Source organism: Abrus precatorius, unplaced genomic scaffold (assembly GCF_003935025.1).
Source record: "Abrus precatorius isolate BTA unplaced genomic scaffold, Abrus_2018 Scaffold6, whole genome shotgun sequence".
Taxonomy (NCBI): domain Eukaryota; kingdom Viridiplantae; phylum Streptophyta; class Magnoliopsida; order Fabales; family Fabaceae; genus Abrus; species Abrus precatorius.
This window is the reverse complement of record NW_020874406.1, coordinates 5,619,052-5,631,448: the sequence shown is the minus strand read 5'-3', so window position 1 is coordinate 5,631,448 and position 12,397 is coordinate 5,619,052. Positions and strand designations below refer to the sequence as shown.

General features: G+C 30.7%; 1 protein-coding gene across 6 annotated transcripts; it reads right to left on the bottom strand.

Moving 5' to 3' along the window:
* Nucleotides 1-2,639: 2,639 nt before the first annotated feature.
* Nucleotides 2,640-10,907, bottom strand: LOC113869139 (zinc finger HIT domain-containing protein 2). 6 transcript variants are annotated; one of them, XM_027505302.1, is made up of 7 exons: nucleotides 10,859-10,907; nucleotides 8,462-8,745; nucleotides 6,856-7,028; nucleotides 6,432-6,504; nucleotides 5,123-5,276; nucleotides 3,654-3,704; nucleotides 2,640-3,549 (listed from the first exon to the last, which is right to left on the bottom strand). In XM_027505302.1, the coding sequence occupies exons 3-7, from the start codon at nucleotides 6,927-6,929 to the stop codon at nucleotides 2,684-2,686; spliced, it is 1,218 nt and encodes a 405-aa protein (XP_027361103.1). In that variant the 5' UTR covers nucleotides 6,930-7,028; nucleotides 8,462-8,745; nucleotides 10,859-10,907; the 3' UTR covers nucleotides 2,640-2,683. The 6 variants fall into 6 exon arrangements, with proteins under 6 accessions (XP_027361103.1, XP_027361107.1, XP_027361102.1 ...); XM_027505306.1 differs by lacking the exon at nucleotides 10,859-10,907 and having other exon boundaries at nucleotides 6,457-6,508; nucleotides 8,462-8,596; nucleotides 8,675-8,734; XM_027505301.1 differs by lacking the exon at nucleotides 10,859-10,907 and having other exon boundaries at nucleotides 8,462-8,596; nucleotides 8,675-8,734.
* Between the last annotated feature and the right edge of the window lie 1,490 nt (nucleotides 10,908-12,397).

Here is a 12,397-nt window from a genome sequence, read left to right as displayed (position 1 = left end):
TAACATACACAATTTCATTCCTTGCATTTAAGAAAAATATAAGCAAAATTTCATTCCCTACAAAGTTAAATTTTCAGGGATAAAAAATAAGTAAAAGTGAATGGATCAATTTGTATTCTTACTTTGTAAAATATATATTTGGGTGAATGAAGTTTGCAAATTTAAACTATTAAACATGATTCCACTGGATCAAATACTCATTAAATATTTTTAATAAACAATATCAATATTATGTGTTAAATACTTTTTTTAAAATTGATAAAAAAATTATTTAAATTTTATTTTTCAAAGATTCTTTCTATAACTTTTTGAACTGCTTATTCAGTAACACACTGTAGATTTGTTTGAGTAAACTTTTTGAGAAGTCTTTATATGAAAAAAAATTAGTATAAAAAATGAATAAATTTTCTTTTATACGTTAGAATTTTTAAAAGCTCTTTTATTTAATTTTTCTAAAATTTAAAAAGATAAATTATTTTTAACATATAAAAAAAGTTTTATTTATTTCTTATACTAATATATTTCTTCTGTAAAAACTTCTCTAGGACTTGGCTACTAATTGTTGTAAGCACAGCAAAATATTGGATTATAAATTTCTTCTACAGTACATTGATTGAGTAGCTTAATCATATTCTTAACCCTAACTTCAAAAAAATCTTTAAAGCTCGAATATGATGGAATTAAAATAATAAAATATAAGAGTTTGATAAGAATAGACTATAACAAGTGTAAAATAAAATCTTAACTATCATATTTTTTTATAAATATTGTGATAATAAAATAAATAATATTATACTTTTTTATCTATCGGTTGAGACAAAAAAAAAATTATATTAAAATTAAATGATAAAATTATTCTTCTCTAAATTAATATAGATTTTTAAAATTAATGTTTACTTTGATTTATGACTTAATATTAAAAATATTAAAATGATAAAAAATTGAGAAACATTTCTATATACAAATGATATTGGAAAGTAGTATTAAATTATAATAACTTTCTATTACACTTAAAAATTAATTCTTTTTACTAAATTATAATTAAAATAAAATAAATTAAAATTATATTTTATAAATTGATTAAAATATTTTCTATAAATAATATATCCTTCAAAATTATTTTTTAAGAAAAAAATTTTAAAAGTATTTTATTTACAAATTGTTAAAGAGAGCATTTTTTTTTTTGTATAAATTATTAAAGAGAAAGTGAAGTATAAGTCAGAAGGGAAAGAAAAAGTTATCTTAATAATTCTTAACATATCCCCCTTTTAGGACAAGAATCTATAAACATTTTGTCTTTTACAATATTATTCCAGTTTATTCACTTGCCATGAGCAAGCATCATGTAGTTTAAAAGACAACCACAATAGCTAAGCAAGCAACAATTTACGAAGCACTCAATTCCCTCCAAAATCAAGACAATCGAATGTGGAGACTTCCTATATTATGCTTTGGAGACACTTAATTCCCTTTTATAGATGCTTTTACTCTTTCCAACACTGATATACCAGTTGGCGTGGGACTATCTAGCACCAAGTCCAGTGATGTAGAACTTCTTAGAATGTATCGAAATATTTTGGAAAAATAGTTATCAATTGCTGAGAAGCAGGAATCAACCCCACAATCTTGTTTACAGAGGAGCACACTTAACCACCGAACCAAATTGGTTCATGCAATATATAAACAAAATTTAATATTTATTATCTACTGATTTAACTAATAGCTCACTAGTTCAACTATTAACCCATTAACTTAGTATCCAAGACCGAATAACTGATTCAAATATTGTAACACCAATAATAACTTAACAGAATAAGTTATTATATCCTACTAATTCAACAAACACAAAAAATAGAATAGGAAGTGATAAACTTATCATGTTCTCTCATCTTGACTACTAAAAGGGTATACAGTTACAAAGAAAAATGATTATACATGCTACAATGAGATTTGTAATCGGAGGTAACATCTCCACCCTATCACTTTCCCCCCTAGTTAAACCAAAAGGCTTTGTCTTGGGACAGCTCAAGCATAGGGAAAGAGAGGGGTTGATATTAGGAGGTTCAAACAACGGTGGTAAAGGCAAAAGATGAATTTGATTTAAAAGGTGGCTTTTATTGTTTTCAATGTAGAGGTGCGGGTTTAACAGGACTGGGTAAAAGCTTTTCAGCAAGATCACTGCTGAGGTTAGGGTGAGATGGTGACAGCCATGGCAAGAAGCAAGGCTAGGCGTCACAGCATATGAAGGCTGGGTAAATGAATGAGGATTGCAACCTCGTGATTAGCCATGGGGACTGAGGCCTAAAGTGTGTGGGTTGAAAGTGCAACCTTGATGAAGTTGTGGCGGGGGTAGAAAGAATCTTCAAATGCAGACCTCTTTGGATTCAAGAGTTTTCAGGATGAAACAGAAAGGACTGAAATGCAGAACAATTAACAAAGACATCCAGGATAATGAAATATCTACAAACATTTGGAGTAAATAAGTCATAATATATTCACATATACAAAATTTCAGAACTTAAAATTAGCTAAATAGCCAACAATAATACTTTAAAAAGAACATGGTAATCTGTGTAAAGCGTGTTTGGATGTGTTTAAATGCCTATACGTTTACTTCAATGCTACTCTGTAGCTTTTGACTTGAGATACACATTACAGGTTCTCCGACATGTCTCCAAACACACTACATCTCTTCGATTAAACTTTTGCCTTCGGTTTTTGCTTTACTATTCAATTTTTCAGCCTTGTTACTACATTGAAATTCCATGGCTGAAGTCTTTTCTGCTTTCACAATGGCTGCTAAAGAAGACCAAGCTTCCTCTGGCTGCTCATGAACCCAACACATGATGAAATATATCTTTCTTTCAGCCAGCTTAATAGTAGTTCTAATACCATCCCTCTGCAACTTTCTCGGCTTCTCTGATTTGGCCTCCTTCCCCGCTTCTTGAATCAACTGATGCATATCACAAAGGGCACACACCAAAGCAGGAGTTCCCAAATCAAGAAGGCTGATAACATCATCAATAACACTCAAACCAAATTGCAATCCTCCCATGTGTCTGTAAGCTGGAGAGCATATCTGCTCCAAGGAATGAGAGAGGGCTTCCTGTACAGTCTCTGGCTGCATGCCTTGACCTAACACGGAGGACACACTCAATGTAACTATAACTGAACCTAAGGCATCTGACCTCCAATCTCCATTATAGAGACGGAGAGTGAAGCAGTAGCTGTATAGAATATCAATTAGGTGCACGGTTAAAAGGGGTGAAGGCTCTTTGGAACTAAGCTTGCATAGAGGAGGAAGTGGGATTTCAGGCCCAAGAGGAATGCCGCTGGATTCATCACTTCCAATATCATCTAGCGATTCCTGCACTGGAAGTGGTTGAACAAGCCGAGTTCCTTCTTTACTAAGACGGATTTTTCTAGCAGAAGGCTTTGACCACCATGGATCCCATGGTTTGATCATCTTGCTCAATTCTCCATAAGCAATAGCTCTGTGGAACCGTTTCTTTTCTTCAAGAGATAAATCATCAAAGCTGATTTCTTGTCCTGTATTAAGATGAAAATCAAATCAGCCCATAAAGCTGTTTTACTGGTACAGGCAGAGCAATTAGAAGACACGCAATAAAGAACAAGTATTAATAGGAACATACCAGACAAATTTTTTTTCATTATTTCCTCAGATAAAGTGGAATCTGCAGAAGCTAAGAAAATAAGCAAATAGAATTTTAGTTCCCTTCTCTGGTAGTACCTTGGATAGCTCATGAATTAATAACTACTATAAAAAATCTTATTAATCAACATGAAATAACATGAGTTCACTTCTGAATGATAATTTGTTGACAGTATTAAATGACTAGCCATGCTGAGCTTCGGTAATTGTAGAATCCCAATTAACTCAATGCTCCATCGACTGTCCATCAATGTTCTTGTTTCAGTAACAAGAATTCCGACCCAATACAGTTGTTTCTTCTCTTCCAAGTCAGTTTTCTCATTCTATCTTCTATCAATAAAGAAAGAGGCAGCCAGACTCCACTATTGAAGATTCTTTTCATTTTCATCCCCAACTATTATGCATTCTTCCCTCATAAAATTCTGTAATTGTATTTTAAAAAAACAAAATACAGTAAATGGTATCCCAACTTGGCTGTGAAAATTACAATAATTCATTGCAGTTTATCGCCCTTCTTTAACAAGCAGAGAGATGTTGACTGATTCATATTTTCTGGTCTCTATATTCAAGAAACTCAGTGATACGTCACTTGTACAGGAAGCCAAGAATTATTCATCTACTCTGTTATTTTTATGAAATTATTGGACACATAAGAGACTTCCTGCCAAAAATACTCTCTAAACCTTTTTCCCATTAATATATTTTACCATTATAAGCAAGAGTTAAGTGAAAAACACAAGATTAGGAACAAATTTTATCCAGGAGAAAGTTGGATGATCAAATACTTAGAAAATTATGGGTGAAATCATTAAAAAATGACCTTGCTAATATAGTTTTGACCAAACATTGAAATTTGTCCTCAAAATATTACGCTCCAGTCATGTTAGTCCTTAAGAAAAAGAATCCCTCTTCTGGTCCCTCATTCCCTAATTAACCAAATTAATCATTAGCTCATAACTACAATTAGCTGTTATCTTAAATCCATTGCAGAATATCCAGGTTCTGGATTAGGTGTAGGTTCAGTCCACCCCCTTCCAACTACTTTAGAAGTACCTTCAATTGAAAGTATTTCAGGCTAATACGGCTGATTACAGTTACCAGCAACCCCATTTATGTCCTGGCTAACGGGTCAAGCACCAAAGAGCTTCCCCAGATTCATGTTAATCTTTCTCGGACCTATTTGAAGATTTAGTGAAATGTTTCACTGAAAATTAGTTTTGAATGGAGCCCAAAAGCTTTGATTGATCAATATAGCCAACTACACATTGCGATAAATCTAGGTTGTTGTATATATATCATGACTACAAGAAATAGAAAAATAAGTTTCAGAAAAGATATAAAACTAGAGTAAGCTTTCATGCAAAGATGAATATTAAACAAGAAAAACTGCAATGAATCAGCTCTGGAGTTTTGAGCATCTGAAAGCAAAGCAAAATATGGATGACTTACAATCCTCATCCATGCCATCCAAGTCCTCTTCTGAATGAAATCTTTTCAGTATGTCCAACATCTTACTTTTGGTTTGTTCATCAGGCTGCATTTGTTGAAGTTCCTGAACTACATTTTCTTTCATGAAGGATTCAGTGCAACGAAGACTATGAGACTGTCAAAATTAAAACAAAAGGAAGTTCAAATTCATAGCAGTTTACAACAAACAAGGATCAAGCTTCAGAGTATCTGTAGAAAAAGCATGTCAGCAACAACCACTTAATATAGCATACAAATCCAATAAATACAATAACAAATTGCCAAAATAAAAGCCTTGTTAGAATATTCAGACCACTCACCAAAGTAAAGTAGGCATAGTAAATGCAGATGGAGATACATATATACTAGCACAGGAACAAGGTAGTGACACTTTTCTTATAAAAATAAAGCATCCTAGACACTAATCAAAGTATGGCTTCTAAAAACAGAATATAGTGCCAAAATTGATATAATATCTTCTTCAATTTTTTTAAACACAGCAAATGTAAAGAGAAGAGAAAAAAAAATTGCAATGGTAAACCAAAATAACAATTTATTCTCTGAATGTCCAAAAATAATGCTAAACTTCAGTAGCATTAAGAGATATTCACAAACACTTAAACTGGTGTAAGCACACTCCCTCATTTAATAAACATTCCACTCCAAATTCCAAATATTTGAAGCATATAAACCATCAACTATTGAGTCCTGGTGTTAAGGTTTTAAATTGTGATCCAAGACTACAATAGTGGCCGCAAGATCAAGGTTTTAAATAGTGATTTGAAACATCAAGGTCATTGGGGTCTTTGAAACCGCATCACAATCACAATTGCAGCTGCAGCTGCAATTATTTGCAATTTTACACAACGTCAAGGTTTCTGAAGACTCAGTGAATGCGACCACAATTTAAACCTAGTTTGGCATGTTACTGCTTCATAACATGATGGAAAATCCAAAACTAAGTACATGGTGTAGGGTCACCCACATAGAGCTTTGCAAAGAAAGAATATGTTAGAACTGGTGCAGCAAGGAAAGAAAAAGATTGAATTATATTACTGAGAATTAACAAGAACACAAGCTTTTACTCTCCTACACAAGCTTTTACACTCACAAAAGATACCTCAATTCTTCTAACTTTGACTTTTATAACAACCATCACTTGTAATTGCCCCCTAATTATGAGCAAACTGACTTGGGCCTTAACATTAACTCGCCCACTCTTCCTTTTCCTAGAGTATACTAAAAATTCTACCAGAATCAAACTCTTACATAACTAGACTACTAGACTTACTTTGTAACATTGGAGGGAACAATATCGTGAATTGCATCGAGGACATGTGTACTGGGAAAACTGCTTCTGACATCTGTCTTCGTATGAAAAGGAATAAAATAGAGCAGTTGATCAGTTCTCTTACTACAAGAAATAAATCTTTGGTACATAAAAAAAAATATAAAAATTAAATAAAACTAGCATATCTATGGAATTTAATTAACATATGTTCAAAACTTGAACTGAAAATCAAAATTTTACTGCATACACGTCCATGATGGAGCTAAGGGTGCTTGTATGCTTGAAAAGATGAGAATTAATTTTTTTTAATATATGTGTATGAATAGAAAACAAAATCAAGCAGAAATTTTTTTAAACTTAATCTTAGAATAATAAAAAAATTATATGTAAAAAAAGAAAAACTATAAGTTGTAGATGAACATACACATGGCAGATTATTCGAGCAAGGTTCAGTGAGGGCACAGAAGATTTGTCAAATGTAACAATATTGTCATCCATGTTCCAAAGTATTGTGTTTCCAATATTTCAAAATATTAAGATAATGTTCAACGGTGTTCAAATTTTATGCATGGGCCTTCCCTTGTTTGTGATCAAAGTCTGCAAGCAGCAGAAGAATAAACATAATAAATAAATGGGGAATATATTTGTTGTATTTCATGATTTATATACCAATGTAAAAATCTATCCTTAGAGTTTCGGGATTAGAATCAATCTATTCAAGAAAACTATCATTAAGGAAATTATACAACAAATCAGAAGAATATCAAATTTTAATATCTCAACAGAATATATGCTAATTAAATACAAAATCTCAACAATTCCCATTAAGCAACTAATCATCGTAGTTGTCAATCTTGGATAGCGACGCATAATAGATGACCCTCAAAATGCTTTAGTGGGATAATCGCTTTCTAAATTTTTTTTTTATATGGATATACACTACATACATATGTAGATAATTACATATGTAATGCTAAAACAATACTCATAGACAAGCATATGAATAATTATCAACAAAGGATATAGGTCTTGAGCAAAATATACAAGTAAATAAATCAGATGATGCCATTGCTAGCTGTCCACTGTTGCTTAGAAGACAAATAGAGAACATAACAGAGGCAGCACGGCAGAATCGAAGAATAGAGAGAAGTGGATTTTGCCAAAGAAGTCATTGTTGGTGGAATGTTAGGTCATGTATTCTGAAAACTGGGAAGACTATTTTATCCTTCAAAAAAGCCTAAAAAATGTGTCATCTTAGGGGCACAAAGGGAAGGTCAGCTTATTTCTGAAAGGTGAGAAGTCTTTTACCCTTAAAAAACCCTAACAACTATTTTGTTTTGAGGGTAAAAAGGGAAAGTTGGGATTTTTCATTGTAGCAGCGCAACAGCACTGCAAAAGGCTGCATTTTGGGCTGCAAATACAGCAGTGACAGCAAAACGCTCCACTATGCCAGATCTGTGGCAGCCAAAGGCCACTCTGGCACCCACTGCTGCTATCGCATGCTATTGACAACTATGCTAACCATTTCTAGAATCTTCTCCTTGCACTATGTGGCATATGCTAGGAATTAAAATGGCAGAAGGGCGATGCAAAGCATTTCAGAGTTTGTGTTGGAGGGAGCTAGGGGTTTGCATGAATAAGTTTACCATAAAACCAAGCTAAATCTATTTATAAACTAATTATATGGATTAGATTTCAAAATCAATCCACTTTTTTGTCAAAATTGGTTCCGTTTTGACCAAACCAGGTTTAAATATGGTATTGGTTCAAATCCGGTTTCTTAGCCAAATCCAATGTTAAATCCAATTTCTTAGCCAAATCCTGTTTTTGAACCAAATTTAGTTTTTAAACTTTAATTTTTGATTTTTACAAATCCAGGTTTACAGGTCAGGATGGCTTATTTCTATATTTCTACCCTGTATCACCAGAAGAACTAAAAATGAAATATACAGTTAAGCAGCACGATAAAAAGCCTATAAAACAAGCCATAGATAGTAAGTGCTGAAAATGATAAAAGATTTCCAGCCTACCACAATCTCTTCTAACTCCTCTTTAGCCTTATAAACACCCATAATGTCAGCAAAAGTGACTGTTTCACCTTGGTTAGATGACTTCGTACCAGCAGAAGAGTCTGATTTGCGATTTCAAATCTAACTAGTTGTATGCTGCACACGTCATACAACTAGTCAGATTGAATAAGAAGGTCCAAGGAATTAAGACAGGGAATGAATGTAGACTCACACCTGAGAAAAGCTTACAAATTATAAGGAATTGATGGAGAAGCCCTGAAAGCACACCTGCATAAAAAGGCTATCTGCAAATACAACAATGAAGTCAGTATGCCATGTGATATATGCAAATACTACAGCGGGTATAAGAAGGTGAATATTTTGAATCTATGAGACCATGGTAGCTAAAATCCCGATTTGAATTGTAAAATCCTACAATTTTACAATTTTGGAAGTTATCGTGGAAAAAATCCAGGTTGAGTAAAATCATTGTGAAATCCCGATTTAAATTGTAAAATCCCTCAAATTGTGGGATTTCATGATTTCACTTCAATTTTGAAAATTCCTCGCAATGTTGAACCCTATCGTAGTTGACACCTCTTTCATATATATCTTTTTATGGAATCCAATTTGCCTTTAGCAGCTTTGAACCCTAACGTCGTTGTGAATGTTCAACAGTCCTCCTAGTGCATGCAGCCTGGTCTGCAACTACACCCAGCAGTGTGCTACTGTTCTGAGTTCAAGTCTAGTGCTGCTGTTCTTACATTTTTTCTGTTCTGGTCTATTTTTTAGACACGTCAATGCATTACATTCTATGGAATAGATTATGATTTATGAGTGCTACTTTGTTTAAGTGCTTTTACTGATTTGAAGGTTTTTTTCCCCTAATTTATGATATTTTATATGAATAATATGAATTTATATTATATATATGAATTTTATAAAACCTTACAATTCAATTTAAGATTTACGATTTTCACTCTCCTTTACAATTTAATGTAAAATCCCGATTTTAACTACCTTGTGAGACATCAAATTTACAAATGAAGGTTTGGTACTTATTTTGCATTGACGATGTGATACTAGTGAAAGCAAAAGAAAACTAGTCATAAACTACAACAATGCATATTTAACAAATTTCAAAAGGCTTTTTGCTACCATGTGCAGATTCACCTGATGAAGCCAATGTAAAAGTTAGCTTCTATTAAACAATCAAAGTAATTCAATTCTTAAAGAAATGAATACTTCAAATAGGGTATTGACAGTGGCTTTCAGAAAACTATCCTTCTAAAATAACCTAAGAATTTATAAAGGATGGGAGTAGCATCTGAGTTTCAAATTGTTCTTTGGTAGAAACTGGTATTTTTATTAAGAAATACAAGAAACTCCCAACATTACAGAATAAAATACACATACTCAACAGTTCTTCGATGGACTGCACCTCACAATTGATAAGCTGACCTTTCTCTCTTCCTCCCTCTTATTTATAGAAGCAATATGCCTTATTTCTTCTACAATCCTAACCATCCCAAATTACTAACTAATTAACACTAACTAACTAATATATTATAACTAACTACTATATGCCCCTCACTAACATCATAGCTAACTACTAATGGGATGACCTAACACTCTTCATGAAGAAGAAAACCCTTAAACTTATACTCTTCAGTCCTGCTCCTTCATCATAACCATAGAAAACAAGAAAATACTTTCATAGCTATTACACAAAAGCAGAAACTTTTTGTTTCACCAAATCCTGCAAGTTAGATAATCAATTTACATTGGCTTCAAACTATATATTGCTTAAGTATGGATATCAAATAGAAAAACAGAAAATTGCAAAATATGTGGGCTAAGTAAAAGAAAGTTGCAAAGTCACCAAATGTACCATGATGATCAAAGATTATAACTGTCACTGCTAGCCATTTTAAAAATGTGTCCATTTGATCTATGCTACGTTTCTTGCGGAAGCCTTTACTTTTCAATAAAATAAATAAAGAAAGGAAGAAAGATTACGTTTATGCATCTGTTGGGAGTGAAATATTAGGATGCAAAAGAGTAAACTTAAAACAAAATTGATCCACCTAAGCAAGGAAAACGAAGAGTCTAATTAGAAGGCATAAATAAAGGATACCTAGGATTTAAACCAAGCTAAAAGTGAGAACACATATAAAACAAAATTGTGCAGAACAAAGAACTGTAAATTATATCCAAGTGATTTCACGGAATCATGAACAGCAACTTAATATGAAACAGCAAATAATTTTCTCGAATAAATAATTTTTTGCAGGTTCTGTAAAATGTTACGCGTTAAGCTTCAGAAACTGCAGCGATGATCTTTGAAGAACCTTAACAAAAATGGCAAAAGCAATTGTAATGTAAACAACAAAGATTGAGAATCAATGAAGTACTCACCAGAAATTACAGCAACATTCGAGAGTCACAGTACAGAACAGAGGCCTATACACTGGAAACTGCTAGAGAACCAGCTTATATATAAAGTACGGGAAATTGGGGACACCTAAAAAGGAGGATTGAAAAATGTTATATCATAATAAAATATTTCATTATAATGTTTTAAGTAATCTTATGTTTTTCACTAAATATATTATTAGAGTTTTCATCTATCTCTATAAGGAATATTTTTAAATTTGTAAAATATATATTTTTTTTAAAAAAGAAATAGGCAGTAAAACTTTTTCTCTTAAATATTAGCGTACTAAATTTTCGGGAACTTAAAATCACGATTAAAGTAAAATAATCCCCCGTTAATTAATAACACATACGAGTTTGTAAAATATACTTTTCTTATAAAAGCATTTATTAATTTAATTTATTAATAATCAATAATTATCTTAGAGTTTAATTTTATTCACTTTTATTATAAACTATTTTATATTGTCAACTAATTAGAATATACTTAAATATTATTTTTATATTAATTATTACAAAAATAAAAAATTCTTATTGATATGATAATTTATGATTAAATAATATTGTAAAAAAATTTATACCTAATTAAACATGTATGTCAAATTTATTATTTAATTACTTGTATAATATTTTATGTATAATTGATTTCTATAATTTATATATTGATATAATTTTGCTAAAAATATTATTCTTGTATAATATAATTATTTATCCTCATAATTTATATATTATTTTTTATGTAAATTCTCTTATTTCTGTGTGTAAATATTTAATAAAAGATATCACGTTTTAAAAACTATACATATTTAACCCTAAAAAATCATTGGTAAAGGTAAATGTACCTAAATATTTTGTAAAGGCTGCTCTAATTCAACATAAATTATTTATTAATAAAGATAAATCAATTTGAGTAAATAATTCAATTTAAATTATTAATTTAAATTTCATTATCTATACATTTTAGATTAAAATTTGTTAAAAATAATGTGTTGAATTACACTTTCTCTGGTTGTGATGATTTTTTTATCTACACCTTTATTAATTGTCCCAAATTTTGAACATGGTAGGTGTTGCTTAATTTTTTATTATTATTATTATTTTATATAAATTTTTATATTTTTTTATTTTTATAATTATAATATTTTTTGAATTTAGAGTTTATTTTTAAAGGTTTCATCTCTTAAATTTATTATTATTAATATATATTAATTATTGATATTTAATTAAAAAAATTATACTATACAATAAAAATATAATTTTAAAATTATTTAATTTTATTAAATTTTATCATTTTGATACATAACATTCATAATTATAGAGTTAAGTTAAAAATTTTAAAATAAATTATTGTTTAAAATAATTTTATTATATATATATATAATTATTTTTTTCTAAGATTAGGGCCTAATGTCTAAGAGCAAACAAACTATGAATCCTTCTTAAGGTTCAAAAATCTAAAATATTCACATTTAACAAAGGTCAAATATAAGAGGGACCCTTATCAAAACATGTAAAAAGACA